At 38.6% G+C, this 25,030-nt stretch overlaps 1 protein-coding gene across 9 annotated transcripts in view; it reads left to right on the top strand.

The window, feature by feature from the left end:
- Window positions 1–202: 202 nt before the first annotated feature.
- LOC105304318 (copine-1) overlaps window positions 203–25,030 on the top strand; it is a 34,094-nt gene continuing 9,266 nt past the window's right edge. Inside the window, exons 1-3 of one of the 9 annotated variants that reach the window (XM_011378337.2) lie at window positions 218–392; window positions 5,724–5,776; window positions 8,514–13,648. In XM_011378337.2, the coding sequence (XP_011376639.1) occupies window positions 8,536–11,382 (2,847 nt within the window). In that variant the 5' untranslated portion in view covers window positions 218–392; window positions 5,724–5,776; window positions 8,514–8,535 and the 3' untranslated portion in view covers window positions 11,383–13,648. Of the gene's footprint in view, window positions 393–715; window positions 740–5,691; window positions 5,777–8,513; window positions 13,649–25,030 lie in introns of those variants that run through there. The other 8 variants (XM_011378346.2, XM_011378344.2, XM_011378341.2 and 5 more) reach the window with 8 other exon arrangements.

The following is a 25,030-nucleotide window of genomic DNA, read 5'->3' as shown; positions in this document are numbered from 1 at the left end:
ATTTGCACAAAGTTCCGCAGTAGGGGGCCGAGCCAGGTACTGTACCCACTTTACCGCTCAGCGTCACTCCCGTAAGGCGGGGCTCGTACGTAAAAGTCGCACGCAAAGGACCCAAAGCTCCTCTCGCCCCAAACCGGCAATTTCCGGGAGATTGCCCGAAAACCTCAGTGCGCTTGCGCCGTCCCGCCCGTGACGTAAACCACTTCATCCCGCCCCTTCTGGAACCCAGAGCTGCAGAGCGGGCCGGCGGCCATTTTGTGAAGCGGCGGAGGAGGTGGTGGCTGCTGTGGGCTCCGGGAAGCTGTTCGCGCAGGGGCTGTCGGCCGCGGGGCGAAGGCACTCGCGCGGGGGGTAACTCGGGTCTGGGTTCAGGTGCCGCGCAGCTCTCCCCGGTAAGACTCCCGCAGCCCCGGAACGGGCGGGGCTGTGCGGGGCTCGAGCCGCCCCTTAGTGGCCTGGGGCGGGGCCTTCGGAGGCCTCCGCAGGCCTCCGCGCCCGCCGCAGCGAACGCCCCACACAAAAGGGTCGGGGTATGGCTGCGGAGGGCCTGGGGCGCCACTTTCGCCTCTGAGGCCTGAGAGTGTGCAAGAACGCACGAGAAGATGAGCCTGCATACCGCAGTGGGGACGAGGCTTTAGTGAGGACGCCCCCGTGGTCTGAGAGGGAGGAGGCCAGAGCTGGATGGCCAGCGGCCTGCGAACTCACGGGGGCTGCAGTGAAAACAGCACCTACATCCCGAGTGAGCAAGATTCTCTGTGCCTCCAAATGGGGCAGAGATTATAAGTACACGTCTGTGCCTCGAAGTGAGATAATCGTAGTGAGGACACTCCACCCGAAGTGGAAGGGAGGCCCCTGTGGCCAGCTGGAAAAGAGGAACTATAATTAAGACACACCTGTGAGGAAGAAGCTGTAGTCGGTACACTCCTGTGAGGCTAGGAAGTCTCAGAACCAGCCGCTTTCGTGGCCTGAAGGTGGAGAGATTGCTGTGAAAAGCTTCCAAGGCCCAACGTTGGGGCGGGGCTTACCCTCGGAGGTATCCCTTGGGAGACAGCCTTCAGCACTGAAGAAGGCGGTGGTCCAGTAAGATGTGGACGTTGGGTGCATTTGATGGAGAATGAATTGAGTGTCTCTTGCCGAAGGCTGGCGATGCTAGTTTGCAGCCACGTGAAATGAGTGGGAGGAGCTTTGAGGATCTACAAGTTAGTGACGGGAATGGACGCTAGTGCCGAGGATTAGCTGCTAGATGATGTGTGTGGGCGTTATGTGTGCCACCAACGTGTGCTTTATCGTAGGAAATCGGAGGGTCTCGAGTGAGGCTTACTCTGGGTTTTTCAAAAGTGCGATTGTAGGCTTGGAGAGTTGAAGGCTCACGTAGGAGATTTATGGCCCCTAAAATCCTCCTCGACTCCTGAATTCCCAGAGATGACCTGATGTAAATTGGGTAGTCGGCAGGAACTATTCTGTATTTTTCAAGGTTAGGGTGATGCCAGTCAGTGTAACCTACTAAAAAAAAAAAAAAAAAAAAGATTACTACTGAAGTTTTGTTGAGACTTGTGACGGGAGTATTTCTCTTAGAGCTTCTTGCTTGAATGGTTTAAAATGGTGTCTTCTTTGTAAAATGCAGTATTAGCCACATGAATTGCCTTGGACCTTGTTATCTAGTTTAATTGTTAATGCATTTCAGAGCATTTGCAGTTGAAAAAACTTCTCCACGTCGACATTTAGGTCGATCTTGTTTTTTTTTTTTTTTTTTTAATTATAGAAATATAACAAAAGACTGGTTGTACTTGATTTTGAAATTTGGTAGCTTTGATAGAATGGAAGATTCCTGGACTTTGTGGAAAGTAGTTGTATTTAGCCGTTTTCCAAGAATATTTAAAAGTTGGAACTTTTACAGGTAGTTAAAATAATTTTATGGTAATTTTTGAAGAAAATGGTGTGTTTATATAAAGCGAGGATGTGCTTAGTATTACTGGAAAAATTTTTCTAATGAAATGGAATGCACTTTTATATAACTTTTATATATGCTCGGTCATCTATTTGATTATTTTGTGGATTATGCATAATTTCAATTTTTCTTATGTTCATATCTATTAGGTGAAAAATACGAAGCTTTAGAAACCATTGTGGTAGTTACTTGGAACATGTTGTTATGTGCTAATAATACCAGTATACTTCAGCCTTCTTTCATTTTCTTTGACATGCCAAATGTTTTGATTGTTGCATATTGAGAGTTTGGGGGGGTTTTGATACAATTTTTAGATGTGAAACTTGATTTTGTGTGCCAGTGTGTTCCAGGTGCTGGAATCCAGTGACAATTTCATAGTTTTTATTCCATTTTGTAGAGACCCACTCTATCATTCAGTTTAGATGAATCTTAGGAAGAACTTCTAAGTGTCAGTAATTGGTTGCACAGAAGATACTTTTAGATATCCCTCCCCAAAATTCAGGGGCTGTTGTCCATTTCTGTATTTCCTGCCTGGCTCACAAGTGCTTAATAAATGTTCATGGAATAAATGAATATTGTTAAAAGTTTTAGGTCAACTAAGCAGAAATATAACTTCACCTAATTTATAGTTTATCATATTTTACCACCACCACCCATGCATTTTTTGGTTTGCATAGAGTTTAATTCATTAAGTTTAAAGCCAGCTTTTAAGTCAATACCAGTAGTAAGGGTGAATGTTGTCAGCTAGGTTGAAGTGATATTGTTAATTTAAAGTTTTAAATAAGTAAGATAATGAACATTTTTTGTTGGTATTTGGGGGGATTGAAAAATAATATAGTCTTTTTGGCAGGAAGAATAAATATCTTTAGAAATATCTTTTGATTTGCTGTTGAGTACTGAGTAGCGATTAATGGGAAAGTTAAGTAATTTGCTATCAAAGGGACACATCTCCCTCAGTGTCAAAATTATTTCATTAAGAATGATTCCAGAATCTGAAATGTGATCCATTTTGGGAATGGTGACAAAACCAAGTGGATGAAGCTGTGTTCTTTTTTTGTAAAGCCTACCATAATGTGATTATGCTGCTTATAGTGTTGAACCCATTATGATTGGTTCTCTGTTGTTCATATGTTGAGGCAGACATTTGAGGGGTGATTTTTGTTTCCTTTGAATCTGAAGAACTTAGCTCTGCTGTACCCTGGTTCTTGTTGATTAAAGACATTACAGAAGAAAGTTAAAATTTACTTTTTGATGTTTATTATCAGATGAAGAATGGAAACAGGTTCTGGTTTGTGCCTTGGCTTCCTGATAAAAGAGGATTGTTGTCAGACATTTTATTCTGAAATTCCAAGTGATTGGAATGGCTAGTAAATAAGAAAATCTGTTTTGTCACAATAATATGCTAAATTTTTGTAGCAGATATTTGTAATTTATACATGTATGTATGTGGTGTTTGTAAAGCTGAACCAAGACCACTATGTTAGGACTAATTCCTCACATAAAGTGGAAAAATATACTAAAGCAAGCTTCTTTAGATTTTCTGGAATGTATTGGTGGACTTAATGGCAAATCAGACCCATTTTCTCTTCTACCCTTATGTTCTATGTATAAGGTAAAACATGTATTTTAGATGTTATGTTGCACAGAATTGTTTCAGTCTTCTTCTAAAGTTCACCAAAGTTGAAGGTGATTGGAGTGGATTTTTCATTTTGGTATCCTGCATTCATTTGCTGGGTGACATTTAGAACACAGGAATGAGTAGGTTTCCTGGAAAACGGTGATACATTTATTAAATTATTGTGCTCTTTACAAAATGAGGTGTTGAAAACAAAAGTACTTGAGTTTTCAGTTTCTGTTTACCTTGCTTATTTGAAGGAAGAGGTGTAACAATAAGAGTTGTGAAGTCCTGGCTTCTAGCCTGAACTTTCTATGCACTTTTTCTTTGGTATGGGGTGAGATGGGACTTCCCTTTGCTGAAATAGAAATTCACAAATTTATATCTAGTTTGATTTCTGTACTTTAAATTGAACACGTAAACCTTGAAGTAGGCTTTTGCCAAATTCAGCTGGGCCTTTCAGTTTTTCCTTGTAGAATGAGATATTTTTCCTTGTTACAATCATTTCTGGCAATCCTGTAGAAATTTCTGACAGGTGACCTAGTATATATTCCCTTTGGGCTTAACCGGCTGACCTGAAACTTATTCCTCTCCAGATGGATGTAAGGGTCCTTTTCGGGTCTGGAAGGGAAGAGCCTAAGGAACCTTACCTTTAGGACACATGTCCTGGCCCCACACCAGATAGTTTGACTTGGAATCTCTAATAGGGGATCTTCTCCTTATCACAAGTGCTTAACTAGAAAATTACCTTGGTTCTTGGCTCATAGAGTCAGACCTGTACTTTTAGAAATAAATATTGCAAAAATCCATGCTCTTCTTCATTGACCAGAGCCTTTACGTAAAGCAAGCTTTTTTTCTGTTTCATGTTTATCTTCGTGATCTGTTTAAAACTATGAGATGTAGCTTTAAAATGAAGAGTTTGAAAACTCTTTAGACTTCCTTAGGATCAATTTGTACAGCATAAAAGATTAATACAATACTGTGAGCTTTTGAAAGCGTTGTTCATGATATTCGCATAGCTTTTGTGGCAAAACAGTTTCATTGTTCTTGAGTAATTTGAGTAGTTGTCTAGAAGATGTTTGTTTAGCTTGTCCTTCAGAAAAGTTTGGAGTAAAATTTTTAAATGTTTTACTTTTCGGTGATGATATTAAGCTCACCGTATCTTGATCTTGAAAGATAGTTAAAAATGAACATCTTTCTAATAGTCTTCCATTGGCAATCTTATTACCTAACAGTGACAATTCTGTTTCTCTGAATTAAAAAATGACCTTTTGAGTATAGTCGTCTAATCATTTGGTCATATATGTTGCTTGTGAATTGTTTATTGTAACTTCACCAGTTTGGGAGAAATTCCAGTGAAAGATGAGTGCCCCGTATTTACAATAAGAATATTGAGAAATATTCTTAATATGCCAGGTGTTTTTAGGGATTTAAAAAAATATATGTGTTTCTTGGGACTGTTACAGATTTAGAAGAAAAAGCACTTTTCCTTAATATTTTGAACCTCAGTGGTTTTAACTAGAAATTAGCCCTTATAGCCAGAACTTTCTGTCCATATATATTTTTTTGATGTTTGATGGTATTTTGGTACAAAGGAGAATATATTGAAAGAATAATTGTAATAATTTCCATAAGTACCCTTGAATTGATTTAATTTGTCCAGGAACTGTTATTGTGAGAATTTGTGCTTTTTTCATCAAAAATGTGAGAACCTGAGGAAGTAGGTAATAGTTGGACTTGTGTTATGGAATTTTCTGGACTGCTTTAATCATCAAGTGATAAAGGCAGTTACCAGCTGTGAAGCTGAGAGCTTTATGACTGTTTTAGTTTTTAATTGATTCATTCTTGGATTATTTATGACATATTCTTGATGTATGTAAATGTGTAATGTTTTGAGACATACCTCTATACTTGGCAAATTTGAAAGCAATGCCAAGTAATAAGCATGTGTGAGATTTTGGTACATGTCTTTCTTTTTCTTCTTCTTCTTTTTTTTTTTTTTGATATGCATTCTAATGAAGTACTCTGGTGGTTTCAGACTCGCCTTCGTAATGTACAGTTCAGTGTGGCCTGTGCGTGTTTTGTGTTTCCTGCATTGATTTTTGCCTCCGTTTATTCTCTATTGCAGTCTAAAAGTTGGTTTTAATTGGTTGCCCACAGGATTGACTTGGCCTCTACTTCTTGTTAAGAAAATACATCTCTTGTTTTATCAGGTAAGAGATTTTGAATAGAGGGTTTGTTTTTACACAAAATGAGATAGCTATTAAGTAACATGAAAATATGTGTAGTAACTAAATTGTGGGGGTTTTTGTTTCTGTTTTTTTCTTTTTTGTTGTTGCTTTTTCACAAGCTTATTTGAGGGATGGGGGTGGAATAGACTGGGTACCATGATAGATGAACAGTTGTTGCTTTCTTTGGGGGTCAGTTTTACATGGATGCATGTCTCCTGCTGATTTCTCGATTATTAGGCAATAAGTAGCTGTTCTTTTCCTCAGTAGCATTCTAGACTAATTACAAATACAGGTGCTTGTTATTGGTATGGTTTTTTAATATTCCTTAGAAATATAGGTAGAGATAATGAGTCACATGTTTTAAAATACGAATTTTGGCTTTAGTGGTACCTCATTGTTTGGAATCTGACCCTCTTGTTAAGTAACTAAGGTAGTCTCAAGATAGGTTGAAATGATTTATCTGTCAAACAGGTACTTACTTAGTAGCAGAATAACAGATCTTCATATTTTTCAGAACCTAAAATCTTTTCCTGTTTAGATGGTTTTATGAATAAATCTTGTGCTCTACTTCGGTTTAATCCTAAACCCTTTTCTACCTGGTAATCTGGGCAGATCTTCAGTATCATGTTTCCATGTGTACCTCGCACAGACTTTCACTAAATCCCTTCTCTTAGCAGCAGGTGGTTTGAAGACTCACTGTGTATGTCACTTTAGCCCTGTGTTTGATTTTCATATTCTTGGGACCATATCACGTTCCCCTTTTAATTGTCCCAATAAAACTAACATCTCTCTCAGGTTGGTTTGGGTATGTAGATTACCCATGATGTTTCCCCCACATTGTGATTAAATGATTAAGCATTTTTTGAAGTTGAAGAGGAATGCTATCTCAGTTTCGTATATAGCCAGTATATTCTAGAGCCAGTGAGGAACGAGAATTTGATTTGATGATTTAGAACCTTCTTGATGAACTTCCTGATAGACTGCTAAATAGTAGATAAGGAGAAAAGAGTCTGTTGATGGGATTATCTTTCAGTATTAATTTTTCTTGTTCATTCTTGCAAACTATAAAAATGTCCTCCCTCTGCCCAATTTCTAGTATTTTTATAATGATCACACAAAGCATTTTGTTTACTAGTTCATCTTTCAGGAATAAATTTGAAGGTGGCTTTTAGTGGTGTGTGTGTGTGTGTGTGTGTGAGAGAGAGAGAGAGAGAGAGAAAGAGAGAGAGAGAAAGAGAGAGAGAGAGAGAGAGAGAAACTGTCAAAGTCAAATAATATATTTCTTTTTTGGGTAAAGCAACCATAACATTGAGCTCTGATTACAGATTTTGTGTTTTGAATTAGTATTCATTAACATTAAAAAACTGCTTTCATGGAGTTATAGAATTCTTAGAGCTTGCACCAGGAAACTTTGCTCTTCTAATGTTCTTATTTGATAAGATAAAACCAAAGCTCAAGTAATTTATAATTTCCCCAAGGACACAGAGCCAGTTTAATAGGTTTATATTTAAATGTTGATTTTTAAGATGTCTTGGGAAACACCCTATGTTGTTGACCACATAAGATTCAAATTATTTTTTTTCCAGTGCCAGGAATTTGTTTTTTTATCTCTTTCCAAAAGGCTGTCCTTGCATTTACTCTTAGAATCTGTAAGAACCGAAATACTGAAATTTTACTTAAATCTAGGAGAAACTTTTTTATTAGCTCTAAATGGACATTATCTAAGGAGATGAGTGAGTACCCAGAAATTCCACAGGAGTTTATGTTGGACCAGAGACTATAACAGTCACTGAATAAAGTTCATATTCTACCTCTTTTAAAACAAAAGTAAAAAGAAATATCTCTGTTTCATTGTCAGCCCTTCCCTATGAGAAAAACAAGATTTTTTTTTTTTTTTTTAATAGAGGGAATGAGTTATGAGGCATGAATTTTAATTAAAACAGCCATGGTGAATGGCACTTTAACCAGGGTCTACTTTTTGGAGTGATGAGTATAGGTTAACTAAAATTTTGGCAAATTTAGTCAGTATTTCTTTTAGATTCTTAGTATGTATTAACTTTGTAATAATTTTTATATAGGGTTTTGTTTTTTTTTGTTTTTTTTAATAAGTCCATAAGGCAGATTGAAGAGTTTTAGGGTGAAATATGGAACCAGTTCTCATTTGAGGCTTGGATCTACTTTGGTGTTAGGTATTATTTGTAATTAGTTTTGTTTCTGTTGGATTTTTGAGGTTGAGCCATATAAAATGACACAAAATTCTATGAAGTTGTCAGGTTTATAAGGAAGATGCTAAGTCAGTTTTAAATATTTGATGTATCTTTTGCATGTTTTTCCCCTATAAATTGTTAAACTTTGTTTCCTGATTTGACTTGCACATTTCTTTTAATCTTAGATCTTACTGAATGGTGGTCTGAATGATGTATTAGTGATTTTACTGTCCTATGGTTGTACTTTTCCCGAAACTTTTGAGTCCTGGGGCTGAACTTCTAATTGTTTCCAGAATTAATTCCTTTTGGAAGTTGAAATTGTCTAGGTTTTACATTGTAAATGGCATATGATATTCAGTCTTTAGACTATCCAAATTTAAAAAACAACATTGCTTGTGATAGTTTGAGGAACTATTTGAGGGCCTAATATGGTTATCTGGTCGTTCTTGTAGCTAAAAACTTCGTGTGATAAACAGGAGTCTGACCTGGCCGTTGCCTTTTCTCATCTGCAGGTGTGTGTGGTTTCAGCGCAGCATGGCTGTGGTCATCCGTTTGCAAGGTCTCCCAATTGTGGCGGGGACCATGGACATTCGCCACTTCTTCTCTGGATTGACCATTCCTGATGGGGGCGTACATATTGTAGGGGGTGAACTGGGTGAGGCTTTCATCGTTTTTGCCACTGATGAAGATGCAAGGCTTGGTATGATGCGCACAGGTGGTACAATTAAAGGGTCAAAAGTAACACTATTGTTGAGTAGTAAAACAGAAATGCAGAATATGATTGAACTGAGTCGCAGGCGTTTTGAAACTGCCAACTTAGATATACCACCAGCAAATGCTAGTAGATCAGGACCAACGCCTAGCTCAGGAATGAGTGGCAGGGTTAACTTGCCTACAACAGTGCCCAACTTTAATAATCCTTCACCCAGTGTAGTTACTGCTGCCACTTCTGTTCATGAAAGCAACAAAAACATACAGACATTTTCCACAGCCAGCATAGGAACGGCTCCTCCAAATATGGGGACTTCCTTTGGGAGCCCAACGTTTAGCTCAACCATTTCGAGCACAGCCTCTCCAATGAACACAGTCCCACCGCCACCAATTCCTCCAATCCCAGCGATGCCATCGCTGCCACCAATGCCGTCCATTCCCCCAATACCAGTTCCTCCTCCGGTACCTACATTGCCTCCCGTGCCTCCTGTGCCCCCAATACCACCAGTCCCTTCTGTGCCACCCATGACCCCGCTGCCACCCATGTCAGGCATGCCACCCTTGAACCCACCACCGGTGGCACCTCTACCTGCTGGAATGAATGGCTCTGGAGCACCTATGAATCTGAACAATAATCTGAACCCTGTGTTTCTGGGTCCATTGAATCCTGTTAATCCTATCCAGGTGAACTCTCAAAGCAGTGTGAAACCACTTCCCATCAACCCTGATGATCTGTATGTCAGTGTACATGGAATGCCCTTTTCTGCAATGGAAAATGATGTTCGAGATTTTTTCCATGGGCTCCGTGTTGATGCAGTGCATTTGTTGAAAGATCATGTAGGTCGAAATAATGGGAATGGATTGGTTAAGTTTCTCTCCCCTCAAGATACATTTGAAGCTTTGAAACGAAACAGAATGCTGATGATTCAACGCTATGTGGAAGTTAGTCCTGCAACAGAGAGACAATGGGTAGCTGCTGGAGGCCATATCACTTTTAAGCAAAGTATAGGACCCTCGGGACAAACCCATCCCCCTCCTCAAACACTTCCCAGGTCAAAATCGCCCAGTGGGCAGAAAAGGTCAAGGTCAAGATCACCACATGAGGCTGGATTTTGTGTTTACTTAAAAGGGCTACCATTTGAAGCTGAAAACAAACATGTCATTGATTTTTTTAAAAAGTTGGATATTGTGGAAGATAGTATTTATATTGCTTATGGACCCAATGGGAAAGCAACTGGTGAAGGCTTCGTAGAGTTCAGGAATGAGGCTGACTATAAGGCTGCTCTGTGTCGTCATAAACAATACATGGGTAATCGCTTTATTCAAGTTCATCCAATTACTAAGAAAGGTATGCTAGAAAAGATAGATATGATTAGAAAAAGACTGCAGAACTTCAGCTATGACCAGAGAGAAATGATTTTAAATCCAGAGGGGGATGTCAGCTCTACCAAAGTCTGTGCCCACATAACAAATATTCCATTCAGCATTACCAAGATGGATGTTCTTCAGTTCCTAGAAGGAATCCCAGTGGATGAAAATGCTGTACATGTTCTTGTTGATAACAATGGGCAAGGTCTAGGACAGGCATTGGTTCAGTTTAAAAATGAAGATGATGCACGTAAGTCTGAACGCTTACACCGTAAAAAACTTAATGGGAGAGAAGCTTTTGTTCATGTAGTTACTCTAGAAGATATGAGAGAGATTGAGAAAAATCCCCCTGCCCAAGGAAAAAAGGGGTTAAAGATGCCTGCGCCAGGTAATCCTGCAGTTCCAGGAATGCCCAGTGCTGGAATGCCCAGTGCTGGAATGCCTAGTGCCGGAATGCCCGGTGCCGGAATGCCCGGTACCGGAATGCCCAGTGCCGGAATGCCCAGTGCCGGAATGCCCAGTGCCGGAATGCCCAGTGTGGGAATGCCCAATGCTGGAATGCCGAGTGTAGGAATGCCCAATGCAGGAATGCCCAATGCGGGAATGCCTAGTGCAGGAGGTGAAGAACATGCCTTCCTGACTGTGGGCACTAAGGAAGCCAATAATGGGCCTCCATTTAACTTTCCTGGTAATTTTGGTGGGCCGAATGCCTTTGGGCCACCACTGCCTCCTCCAGGATTAGGAGGGGCCTTTGGTGATGTTAGGCCTGGTATGCCTTCAGTTGGAAATAGTGGTTTGCCTGGTCTAGGACTGGATGTTCCAGGTTTTGGAGGTGGACCAAATAATTTAGGTGGGCCAGGATTTGGAGGGGGACCTCAGAATTTTGGAAATGGCCCTGGTGGCTTAGGTGGCCCTCCTGGCTTTGGAAGTGGCCCTCCTGGTCTTGGAAATGCCCCTGGCCATTTGAGTGGGCCACCAGCCTTTGGGCCAGGGCCTGGGCCTGGGCCTGGTCCAATCCACATTGGTGGTCCCCCTGGCTTTGGCTCTAGTTCTGGAAAACCAGGACCAACAGTAATTAAAGTGCAGAACATGCCCTTCACTGTGTCTATTGATGAGATTTTAGATTTCTTTTATGGCTATCAAGTGATCCCAGGCTCAGTTTGTTTAAAATACAATGAAAAAGGTATGCCCACAGGGGAAGCCATGGTGGCCTTTGAATCTCGGGATGAAGCCACGGCTGCTGTCATTGACTTAAATGACAGACCTATAGGCTCAAGGAAAGTAAAGCTTGTATTAGGATAGCTGTTCACATTAATTCTTTATATAGGGTAGATCTTCATAGTGCTGTGATTAATGCATCCAGATCGTTTTCCTAGTATTTCCAGGTTAGAACCTGTGGATTGTTTCAATTGCATATAGATTGGTTTTCATAACATAGAGTATTGGTTGACTGTTTACAAGAAGACTCACTATCAGGATAAACATTGCTGTATGTTACAGTAAAGCTGTCTGGAGAGAACACAAAAATGATTTTGGCATACCATTAGAGAAATGATTTGTAATACTCAAATGATGACATAAAGCTTATCAAGGAGCCTAGATTGGTTTTGTTTTATACTATATGGGATGAAGAAAATAGAAATGTTTAAATAGAGCTCATTAAGGATGCTCTTGCCAGCTGCTGAAAAATAGAAGTTGGCTATTCTTGGAATTTGGTTTAAAGCTGGACAGATTTGCTTTGTTATAGGGTCAAAGCTTTGTCTGAAGTCCTCATTTTCTTTTAAAATTGAATAAAATCTCTGTATACAGATTCACTGTATGTACCTTTATTGCTTCTTGAGGGTTCTTGCTGTATAGACAGTTTTGCTTCTGAAGTTGCTGCTTTGTTTGCCTAATTAACTCATTTGTAAATGAGCAGAACTTTTTTTTTTTTTAAATATAAAACTCCACACTTGGTTTGTGCTATAACCTTGAACTTTAATTTCTGATGTCACACTTACTACTGTGTGGAATAAGACTTTGCCACAAAAATAAAATATGGAGTCCTCTACCTACCAGAGCCTTTTTGGTTTGACCACCAAATTTTTTAGTTCAGAACATTTAAAAATTGTTCATGTTGTTTGGATGGCATAGAAAACCAGAAACTACTTTTAATAATCATTGTTTAAGTTGCTTGATTTGAAGTCCTGTCCATGATGGACTAATGTTTTGGCAGTTTCCTTCTGTCCCAAATCTGTGTGAAATTTTGGCCTGTAAACAAAGAGGGTCCATTCATGAAAGAGCATTATATCGAGGTTTTTAAAACAAGTTGAAATTGTTAGCTTTGTTAGCAATAGTGTTATAGAATTTAAAAAATCCATAAGCTGGTTTGTAGATTAATGTGCATTTAATCCTTGGAGGCTTTTGGTCTAGTTGTATGATCAGGAGCCTGTTTACAAAAATTCTTCATACAGAGTAAAAATGCAACTGCCAGAGGGGAGAGAATTGAGATCCTTGCCCTTTCATACTCTTTTCTTTGGCATTCAGGACACTAAAGCAGGAGGACCACATGGGTTCTGGTTGGTAAGTGTCCTTGTCATGAAAACATTTGCCTTACAATGTCCTGCTCACTGCCACAAAAGGCTCTACTTATGGCTACTTTCCTTCTTAGTTAAAAATGCTCTAAAGATGTGTCACATATTATAAACATATGGAATGGGAGAATGATGAGATACTATGAAAAAAAAATTTTGTCTTTTACATGGACCGCTGTCTTGGTTTGAAACATCCCCAACATTTCCTACAAATGTGCTTACAAAGGGATCAGCCTTTTAAAATAAGTATGTCCTGTTTTAAAAAAAAATAGTGCCTTTTTGGTGTTGCAAGTCAGTGGAACACTAAAATACAGAGTCATGTGTTGTGTAATTTAGAGTTAAGAGTGGCAACAGTTTCATTTTTGTGTTATGTTGGAAAGTCTTCATCACTATAATTTAGAGGATTGAAAGTACAGGATTTATTGTTTAGGGAAAAGATTGGATAGACTTTCAAAAAAGACATGGCTGTGTTGTGGGTCTGTTGATAATTCACGAATACAAATTTGCCTTGACAGATCACTAGAAATTGCCTCCTCAACTAAAAAAGCAATATGATGTTTGTATATGCTGTTCAATTTAAGTTTTCTGTTAAGTAATAATTTCTCATTCCAAGGACAGAGTGCAAAAAACTTCAGCGCTGTTTGGGAGTCTTATTTCAACTGCAGATTATTTTCCCCATTGGAAAGCTGATCTTTTATTTTAGAAAAATGGGTTATTTGAAGATGAAAGTCTTACCTTTTTCACAATTTATTTTGCTTATATGTTCGTACATTCTTATTAAATATTTTATCTACTTTGCAACAATTTTGTTATTTCTACATCTTAGGTAAATGCTGAACAGGAAAACTTGATTTCATTGTTCATCAAATTAAATAAATTAAGAAAATAGTGGTTGTGTAGAAACTGGAGAGGACTGTGTTTCATATTTGGTTGAATCACAACAGTGCTTTTCTTGTTGTGAAATGTAATTAAATGCTTTGCCCTCTGGAACTTGATTTTTGTGTATCTGAGACTTATTACACATTACATAGTGCTAACTGTTAAGCATCCTGTTCATCTTGCTCTGGGCATTGGAGTTTGAGTTTTAAAAAAAATTCTTGAAAATAAGTTCTGTGAAACTATTCATACCTCTTTTCCTACAAATTTTCTCATAACTAGGTTTTGGGTGATAATAAATTTACATTATTTTCTTATTTGCTTTGTATGGTATGAAGGATTTGTAAAGCTTTGCTCAAAGTTGTGTGCATTTGTAAATGCTATCATGATATTTTCAATTTTATGTGTAAATTTTATTGTGTGTTTTGGTGACTGACATTAATGGAAGAGAATCTTTTCCATTAATTTTTTTCTTTCCCCTACTGAGGGTTTTTTTTTTTTTTAAGATTAGAGAAATCTACAAAATGTATTTTGTAAGTAAGCAAGTTTGTAAACTTTTTCAGAACTTTAGTGAAACATTTAGCTCACAAGCAAAATTTGGAGGTATGTTCTGTGTTTACACTGTAGTTTGGATATACAATTATTAGTGGCTTAATGCAACACCATTAAGTGAAATGTTGCTAGCTTTGTGCTCTAAGTTGTCAAAGCAACCACAGTGAAAATTTCATTAGGAAACTATTCAGAATTTCAGAGTAATATTCAGTGTAATTAGGTCAGTCTTAACCCACTGGATGAAAATAATAGGGTTGTGCATGGAAGTAAGCAAACATACATTTTGGGTGCAAATACCTTGGATAAAAATAAGGATGCATGAAAGCCTTAATCAAACTCTTAGTCCCTTTTATTGGATTCTGTCATTGTGTAGAGTTATGGGTCAGGTATTTAAAATTAAATCCACTCATCAATTTTAAGGACATTTAAAAATGAGTAAAGAAAATGTGAAATTGCTGCTAGTCAAATCTTCTGGAAAGAATTTCTGGCAGTGTTCACTTTTAAAATTATTTCCCACTTTGCAAAATCACCAGTTTTAAATTGTTTTACTGGCAGTTCTACAGTAGTCCAAACTTTAGAAACCAAACACAGTAAAATGATTCGTTGCCAATATGGCCAGAAATTGCCAGCAAATACTGCCTTGGCAGAGGATTTTGTTTATAAAGATGAAGTCTTGGATACTTTTCAATAAACATGTCACAAAATAAAACAGGCTGATGCTTTTAATGCTTTAACTGCACAAGAGTACTGAGCTATACAATCAGGTATTTCTTTTTTAAACTCCTGGAAATATTTGCCTTTGGAAAGGTGGATTTGTTGATCTTGGAGGTAACGATCGTTGCTTATCCTTGTCCACTAATGCTGAAGTGTGGAAAGAAGAGGATACCTGGAACGGCAGGGAGGAATTTTGATTCTAGGTGAAATCTGGTATTCACTCTCTAAGACTTTCATTTTATTATATGTGTTTTGCTAGCAAGCCACTTCATTATGTGGACTCAGAAAGAACTGGAAACCCAGTGCTCCTTTTCCCAGGAGCCTTAAAGGGGTCTGTGAATTGTCTTTTTAAACTGATTAAGAAATGGGAAAAGATATCTTCAGAATACATTGTCAATTGCACGTATCTCTAAAGCTTTGTCTTTCTTTTTTGTTTACTTGTCTGTGCATTAGTATGTGAGGTATTTAATGTGGGGAAGAGGGGAGAGGAGTCAAAAATATTGCTGCTTTCTGACATTGATGCTCTGGTTTGTCCCTTCCACATCTGTTCATCTTCTGAAAAAATTAGCAAATGAAAGTTTTGATAAACTCCACAGAGTCCTTTAAAAAAAATCTGGATTGGAGTTGCAGAGAAATTAGTGGGCTATTTTAACCAAAGCTCTTGAAAAATATAACTTTTATCTTTATCATGAAAGAGTTTTAGCCTATATTTGAGTTTGAATACCAAGCTTGTATTAATTAGACTAGACATATTTAATTTCTGTTTTAAAATTATGAAGATTTGACTAAGCATTTGAAAAATCACAGAGTGAAATCAGCTGCCTACAGAGATCCAGAATGGCCTTTACTATCTTAAAGAGGTGGACTGTATGCTAATAAGTCATTTTTTGCTCAGGAGAGATCACTCCTATAATTCATTGTTGTCTTCTTTCCAACATTTTACAGCAAGAAATAATTTATCAATTTATCATCACCATCATTCTCCTTACTCTCAAAAAGTAGAGCTTTTTTGAGATAAAGAATCCAAACTTACAGCTATCCTTTTTAATTAAAAAAATTGCTTGATTTCAGTTTCATTTTTTTTAGCGAAAAATCTGATAGATCACATTAATTTATTGTAGGATGTTCTGGAAAGAGTACGCTGGTGGTGGCACAATTCTCTAGTGACTTTTCAGAGAAAACCCTTCTACTCAACAGCATAAGCAAGAATTCTTTACTGTGCCATTCCTGGATTTATTCTTGGTTCCTTGATACTTTGTGCCAGAGAACTCGTAAGCATCCTAGAATTGGCTTCTTTTCTGGATCAACATAACCAACAACAAGCAACTAAGGTGGCACTGCTTTTCTGCATACTGCTCTACTATTAAAGAGTTTAGAAGGGGCCAGAAGCCACCAGATGAAGCTTTCTAGCCCCAGGGACAGAAGGGCAGCACTCTAAAAATTTGGGGGTAAGAAATAGTGCTGGGGAAAGTCTCATTAACCATATTCCCTGAATTTTGTCAAGAGGGCCAAGGACCTCCCCACCCTGCCCCCCGCAGTGAAAATGTTGACAGGTCATAGAGACTAAGCAAACACCAGTTGTAGAGGAGTGGTGAAACGGCACAGCAGAGCACCGGAGTTGGCATCCCAGCTGTTCCAGACATCTGGACTTCTCTAGTAACAGTTTTGAGTCATTTTTCCTGACCAATTGACGGCTTACCATTTTGTGTTGAGAGAAGGAAAAATAGACCATGACCAGCAAGAGAACATAATATGGGCAGAGTCAAAGACGTTGAATAAGTGTAACATCCCAGGAGTGAGCTATCTTGAATTAAAGCAGGCTGCCCATTGGTGTTTCATTCCTTCCCATTCTGATGCTTCCAGTTTTCCCCTTTCACTTGCTATAGTAAGTCTGCTGGTAACCAGGACTATGAGTTTTACTTAGACTGAAGCCCCCCCTCACTGCTTTCTCTGTAGCTTCCTAACTGGGGTCAGGGGGGCATGAATTCACTTACATCTCTTGATTAGTGAATAAGATTTGTCACACATTTGTGCTACATATCAACTGTAACAACCACATTGTTATCACAAGTCACCTGTTAGACCTCGCAGAATGGGAAAAAGCTTAAGAAAGGTAATAGAATTCAGCTACTTAAGGTGTCTTAAATCATACCAACTGGTGCTCTTGCTGATTTTCTCATTTTCCTTTTGTTCCACTTGGAAGTAAGTTAATACCATCCTCCACTACTCTCCCCCCATACATTGGGATGCAGTACAGAGAGGATCATGTCCTTTATACATAACTCCCTTCTCTCGTGTGGGCCTAGGGTCTCTAATGCTATAGGTCTGGCTAAAGTGGTGGGAAAACTAAAGCACCGCTTTCTGCCGAAGTAGATCCTGCCAATTACCTTTGCTTCTATGACCATTGAATTGACAGGTTGGAATTGGAAACATCTCTTGCCTCCAAGGTTTTAAGACAATTTCACATGGATATGCAGCTTAGCCATAGCTGTGACCCTTGCTAACTAAATTTGTTGAGCAGTGTTCACCTAGCATTTACACACTGGTAGAAAAGGAAGCAAAATAAGATGCCTGTTTTTCAAGACTGAGGTCTTAAATTACACAAACGCATGGTTGTACTTTTACATGTACAAGATACACTTAATGTTCCACAGGAAACTGGATAAAGGGTTCTTGACCAATTTCTAAATGGTCAGACAGAAACAAGTGTACTGGGAACCTTGTGTGTAACCTGACGGAAAGTGTGATCTCTAACCAAGGTTCTTGGGGAAGCAATATGTTAATTTAGTAAAACGAAATGATTAATAGTGTGAAGGAACATAGTGGCACTCTCTAAAATGGTACTTGTCCTGGAAGCCCTTAAAAATCACATGAAACAGCATAGCCTGAGTGTCATGACAGCCGAATGGTCAGTAGGGAAGGCAGGCAAGGGTTGGTTCTAGGGGTGTTCTGGCCAAGCAGAGGGATAGGACCTTTCACTTTTTAATAATCTATTGAGTAGCTTCCAAATGCCACTTCTTATAAACTCTCTATAAATACTTCAGAATTATGTGAATTTTCCTATCAGTTTAACCAGTTATATGCATAGTTGACTACCTGAAATTTATTCCTTTCTAGTTTTGGATCAATTTGACATAGAGTTTTAGCTTTTTATGAAATGTCAAATTCTTGGTTCTTGTTCTAGACCAGCACTGTCCAATAGCATTTTCTTCAATGGAAATGTTCTTACATGCACTAATATAGTAATTACATGCATCTACTATTAAATGTAAATAGCTACATGTGAGTAGTGGCTACTGTATTTAACAGCAACAGAAAATTTTCCATGTCTGGACAATTTGGAGTTTTCTGTTACGCAGTACTATCCAATAGAAATGAGATGTCATATTTTTCTAGTAGCTGTATTAAAAAGGTAAAAAGAAACATGAAATTAATAATATATTTTATTTAACCCAGTAGATCTGAAGTGTAGCCTTTTCAACATATACTCAATATAAAATGAGATGGCTTATTTTTTTTTGTACTAAGTTTTCAAAGTACGTATATTTTATAGCACATTGTGATTTGAACTAATTACATTTCAAATGGCTAGGAGTTATCCTTTTGGACAGTACAGACATATTTAAAGTTATTCCCTGTTGTTTCTCCTTTATTTCTGCTGCATCTTTTTAGCTATTTCTTTACTTTTGAGTATTTGAATTTTGTTGCAGTCCTCCTAATCTTTTCTCCTCCTGATGTGTTTACATTGTTTCGGAGAACTTGACTCAGTTACCTTTGCTATGGGCCACACTGGAGGTTAACTAGGTGACAGTTTTATATTGTAAAGTTATTAATCCTGCACCAGAAGCAGCAGAACCAGAACCTCTCTCCTCACCACCCCACACCCCATCCACAATGGCAAGTGGGCAAATAAGTGTGTTTATAATATAGTTTCTCTGTTGTTGAAATCCTCCCTTTTTTATTTCTGGGCTTCTGTAATATACAAATTCTAAAGAGCAATCCTTGAGATCTCCCATGTCTCCCAAGAAAACTTACTCCAGTGAGAGTGGCTGGCATTATGAACAGTAGGTAGATTTCTAATAGCGCTGGTCTCCTGCTTTTGTTTATTCACTGAGCTCCTTTTGTGTCATAGATCACAATGAACACTGAAGATGCATAAGTTCTTGTTGATGCCCATGCTATAGAGATAGATGTTCAGGAGGGTGGTCCAGTACTGTTGGCTTGGACACTGCAGGTAACAGAGGCAGAGGTCTCATTAAAAGACAGATTAAAAGAATAGGTCCCAGCAGGGCAGGGTCGGGGTAGAATCGTTTGCCTAGTATATGTTCCTTGAAATTTTTTAGTATAAATCACACTTTCTTGAGGTGAATTCTTTGTTTGCAGTATTTGTGCTTGTTATTTAAAGCTTATTCCTTTGCTAAAATCCTGTAAATGTAGAGTCCAGCAATTTCTCCATTCCTTCCCTGGCAGTCAAGTAGGGAGAATTTGCGGTGGATGCAGAAGTACTTTCCATCTGTGTGCAAGGCTAGTTAATATATATAGGTCATGGGAAAAAGCCACATGAGCCTTGCTGTTCTTTTAGTGGTCAGGTAGGCCAGATTGGACTGGATTATAAGGTTTGAGCTGTTCCTAAAATAGATGAATATAGAACTCACGTTCTCAGGGAATCAGGTTGTGGTTCATCACTCGCTAGCCAGTGGAACTTAAAATTTTGGTCTTGCTACTGCTCTCCTGCTTTTTCTAAGTGTGATAGTCCCACTCTGCAGTTTGAGAATTTCATTATGAGAGAAAAGGGGGAAGAGTCTTTCTCTTTGGGGGTCTGTCTGTTTTCTGCCAGTTAAGTCCTCTGGAGCAAGTAAACCAGAACTATTCCCCCCAGGTGTCCCATGAACTGACAAGTAGGTAATGATACCGCAAAAGGATCCGTCTATGAGCACCAAAAAACATAGCAGTTAACACATATTGGGCACTTTGTGTTAGGCAAGGGGTACTTTCCATGGTTGAGCTCTTTTAATCCTCACAATAACTGTGTAAAGTTGGCATTGTTATTGTTATCCCCAATTTACAGATGGGGAAATCCAAGCAAAGCGTAGCAAAGTAACTTACCCAAGGTCTCTTACGGGAAGAGGTCAACAGATCATTCAGTCATAGGGTGCCTGTATGACTTCAGAAGCAGGGCCCCTCCCTCAACTGTTCCCTGCTGCTCCCTGGGGGAAAATGTGGGAGGCCACTGGCAGTACTTTTCTGTCAGATCTCGGCCTTGCTCTAGGGCTCCAGTGTTTGTTTTGAAGTGGGCAGGTGGAGGCCTTGTGTGAGCACATTCAGTCATAGGGCGGAAATAAACTCCATGCCAATATAGTCCTGTCCTGCTTGAAGGCCATGTATTTGTCCTTGGTTGGTTTGCTTCCGCATATCCAATTCTCTCCTTGAGTTAGGTTCTCTTTGAAGAGTTGGACACAGGTTGGATTTGTTTGACTTTAGAGAAGCCTTTTGGGGGCAGTGGAGTTGGATCACTACCAAATTTTTTTTGACCACAGAATATAACAGGATGAGAAAGGATGAGAAACGCTGTGACAGTTTATCATATTTTCCCACTTTTCATGTGAATATGCATATTTTAAGCTTTATAGCATTGACCAAATAACTGTGTGGCAGCTGGACGTCTTAGTATTATATAGTTCTAAACCAAATTATTGTTTAAAATTTTAGTCTATAAACACAATTTTAGTAGCTGTTAGTCATATGTATGAATAAAGAATTGTAGTTTTATAGTATTTGCGTATTCGCTTCAGTTTGTGACCTGTGAGGACCGTTAGTTTGACCTGTGAGGAGTACCGATTTAAATTTGGGGAATCCCTGAGTTGTAGAGGGAGAAGCAGGAGTGAAAAAAACTCCATGTCGGTTGAGGAGACAGAAGGAAAGGAGGAGTGGCGGTGGGAGTAGTTTGTCTTTCAGTCTTATGGGAAAAGACTGTTCCATGGGTGGTGTTCTGCCCATTGTGAGCCTATGGAGAATTTCGTGATTAGCTTTCAAGATTTGATTCAGCATCACAGCTGCTTCAGCATGCCAAGGTAGGCCACAGGAGTGTGAGTGTGGCTTTGGTTTTTTGGAGTGATCTTGCCACCCAGACACTGGTGCTCTGTTCGTCCTCCTCACAGCCTAGAAATGGGATTGAAAGCTGGTACCTCTTTCCTTCTTAGGCTTTTGGGAATAGAAGAGGGCAGTGTTAACTCTTGAGTGTGAAGGACTGATAAGTTTCAGCTCGACTGGCACTGAATTGGATCCAAATGGATCGAGGAGAAAAGAAAGATCTGTTCTTGGATTTATGAGCACCATAAACACCTCGGAATCTCCCAAGGCAGGGGCGGGGATGCCATAGAAAATGAAGAGCAAGTTACTCCCTATTGGCAGAGAGTAGGGTTCCCTATCAACAGTTATATGCTGGTAAACTGACTAGTTGGAGGAAAAGAAGCCCCAATTTTACTGTTTGCCCTATTTCTGAGGTGTAAAACTTAGTGAGGCCAGCTGCTTACAAATTTTCTTAATATTTAACAGTCGTCTGTTGCAAACCATGCAAGTCTGTTTCAGCACATTGCTGCCAGCTTCCCTCGGGTGTTTAGAATTCTCATGTGCTCAGGTCTGTGCTGTGCAACACAGGAGATACTGAAGCAGCATTTGTTTTAAATTTGTTATTTCATTGATAGCCAAGGAGCTGGAAATATTGACAGAATACAATTGTGGTATGAATTGAGTATAGTAATCCAGAGTGAAGGTTGTTGAGTGCTGGAGAGGTCATGAAAAGGGGAGCATATGAAAGCTAGGCATGAAGGGTAATAATTTAATAGTTAACACTGGTAATAATAATACCAGACTCTGTACTAAGCACCTTGCATACATTATTTATATAAATTTTCAGAAATAGATAATACCCCCCACATTACACCTGTGTAACCTGTGGCTTAATAAGCATTTTGGCCAAGCTCCATAGGTAAGACATCGTTTTAGGTGTGTAGTAGTATCTTATTGTCGCTGGGAAGGAATAAGGCCAGTATTTAGAGCCTGGCCACTTCACTGCAGAACCCATACTCTTGCCCACTACATCAGATTGTGCTTGAATATAAGAAGGAAGGTTCTTTCAGGAGAGAAGGGTATAACTACAGTCCAAAGGTCTAGACTAGGTAGGAATCAGAGTATTTGAGTTCTAGTCTTCATTTTACTTAAACCATGTATGTGGCCTTAGCCAAATCACATCTTCCCTCTCTGCCTTAAATTGAAGGACTTGGATTAAGTGATCACTCCATTCCTTTTTATTTTTGACATTTTGTGAATTTTAAATTAATAAGAATGAGTATGGCTTCTTTAAGAAACAGTGCAGGAAAGTGCCCTGTCAGGGTATGGGGCTCGGAAAGCAACCTACAAGGGCAATGAGACTCCATCTGGTAGAAAGCAAAAGCAGAAAAGGTTGGTGCTATATATTCAGTTGTTTTTATTGGCAATTCCTGACTAGCACCAAATGGAAAGGCAAAGGTAGTGAGGGAACACAGATAGCAAACCAGTTTTTTATGTTGGATTTTCCTAGAAAGCTCACTTCTCCCTTCATGGCTTCAGCAGCAGGCCAGGGCTAGATTTGAGTCATTTCCTGAAGATACTTAGATTATCACTCACTTTTTAGCATTAATTCAACTGATATTTATAAAGTACCTGCTATGCGTGAATGGGAGCAAGACTAATCTGGTCCCTCCCCTTGTGGAATTTATAGTCTAGTAGGGGAAATAGATAATATGCAAGTAAATAAGTGATATATTTTCAAAGGTTTGTGAGAAGCTGGGTTTTGTTGAGTTGGAATCAGGGGAAGTCTTGACTTCAACATAGAGAACAGATCGGAGGGGACAGAGTGGAAATGGGGAGACAGACCAGTTAGGAGACTATTATAGACATCCAGGCAGGATATGCTGGTTGAGAAGAGAGTGCACAAAGACCTGGCAAGTGTTAGCCAGACCTCTCTTACAAAAATAAAAAAGAATTGCTTGCTGCTGTTTCATTGACCCAAATGTGATATTTAATATGGTTTTGTGAAATTCCAGTCCTGTAAAGGAGGCTTCAAGTCCCTTAAAATTAACAATTAGACAAAAAATAGTAAGTCTGGTTTAAAGTATGTAGTTGTTCAAGGGATATAGGACGGAAGAGTGACTTGAACCAGTTTTAATTGTAGATTTCCAAACAGGTAAACTAGGAGGTAGATTGTAAAGGAGATAAATAGGATTTGATAATCTCATGCATTAGATTATTTAAAGAGAATATGACTCAAAGGATAGAAAACTACAAATTATTATAAAGATTTACTTATAAAGAGTTGCTAATCCAGTGAGAAAACAAAAGAGGCAGATCTGTGAAAAAACAAAACAGGTTATACAGGAAGCTCTGATTTCTCAGAATGGAATCCAATCCCATATGCTACTGAGACACACATGGGCCCAACAGCATTCTGATTTGCGTTCTAAGTCTAGCTGGAGAAGAAACTGAAAAAGGATAGAATAGAACCAGCTATGGAGAAAGTAGTGGAAATGGTAAAAGAAATACAAATGGTAATAGAAAAGAATGCTATGGTCTATCAGAAATTGAGGCCTAGCACAGGAAAAAGCTCCTGGCATACTGCATGTGTTTGGTCCAGAGCAAAAGCCTCTCTGCGATCTTTGACAGAAATCATGGAGTGAGGAAAGAGGCAGCAGCTTCAGTTGTTGCCTGTAATCTCGCCACCACAGATAAATATTGCTAATGCTTTTGTAGTTCACAACAAAAGTCTATCGAGTGAACCTATAATCCCTTTAAATTTTTCCCCAACATTTTATTATGGAAACCTTCAACATACAGAAACATTGAAAAAATTGTACAGTGAATATTCACATATCCACTATTTAGATTCTATAATTTGAATTTTTCCTATATTTATTATACGATATATCAATACACCAAAATATTTTTTGGTGCATTTCAAAGAAGTTGGAAGCATCAGTATACCTCACCCATAAACTTGGATGAGTTCAGAATTTGTTTATGGCTTTTTTTTTTTGTGGGGGTGAATTTACATATAATATATATACACCTTAAGTGTACCATTAGATAAAAATAACAGGTGCACCTGTGACTCACATGCCTATGAAGATAAAGAAATTTTCCATTGGCCCTAGAGTTCTCTCCCTCTTTTCTTCAGTTAATACCTTCCCCTCCCCTGTGGGACAGGGGAAGAACAACCACTATTCTGAATTTTTTCACCATAGATTAGTTTTTCCCTTTATAAATGTAATCTGTGTATTTATGCTTCATGTTCATCCATGTCGCAGATATTAATAGTTTCTTTGTGGCTGAATAGTTTTCTATGACATATAAAAACATATTAATGGTTTGTTTACCCATTCTCATGTTGATGGACACCTGGGCTGTTTGAAATTTCTAGCTGTTATGAATAAAGCTGCTATGAACATTCTTGTACAAATGTTTTTGTGGACATAATGCTTTCGTTTCTTTTGGGTAAAAATCTAGGAGTAGAATAGCTCAGACTGAATGTATTGTTGGTTTTCTAATAAGCCGCCAGACCGTTCCCAAAGTGGTACATTTAATGTTTTCACTAACAGCTTGTGAGAGTTCCATGTCTTTGACCTTGCGTTGTGGGTTTTTTTACTTTTAGCCATTGTGGTGGGTATGTAATAGTATCCCATTGTGGTTTTAATTTACATTTATTTCCTGGATGACTAAGTGCTGTTGATCACTTTTTCCTTTGTTTATTTTTGTTTCATATATTTTATTTAGTAGCTGATATTTTTTTTTGCCAGTTTTTTAGTTGACTGTTGTTTAATATTGAGTTCTAGGAGTCCTGCATTTAAATTTTAAAGCTTAGTTGTACAAGATCAAGATAGGAAAGATTTACTACTGGACATTAGTTTAAATGGAAAAAGCCTGAGGGTTCGAATTGAGCAAAAGCACATTTACTGTTTATTTAGCAAATGGTTATAAGTACTATCTATGTACTAAGCACTAGTATTAAGGATAGAGAAATAATAGCCAGCCCTAATTCCAAGGAGCCCATAGATTATGAGGGTAGACAGGCAAAAGCAAAAATTTGGATGTAGTGGTTTCAACATTAAGTCACTATTTAGTATCTACTATAGAATAGGTACTACCGTAAGTACAAGAGATAGAGATAAACCAGACATGGTTCCTACTCTAATAGAACTTAT

This window comes from Pteropus vampyrus, unplaced genomic scaffold (assembly GCF_000151845.1).
Source record: "Pteropus vampyrus isolate Shadow unplaced genomic scaffold, Pvam_2.0 Scaffold336, whole genome shotgun sequence".
In the NCBI taxonomy this organism is placed as follows: domain Eukaryota; kingdom Metazoa; phylum Chordata; class Mammalia; order Chiroptera; family Pteropodidae; genus Pteropus; species Pteropus vampyrus.
Note: the sequence above shows the minus strand (reverse complement) of the source record. Positions and strands in the feature narration are given on the sequence as shown.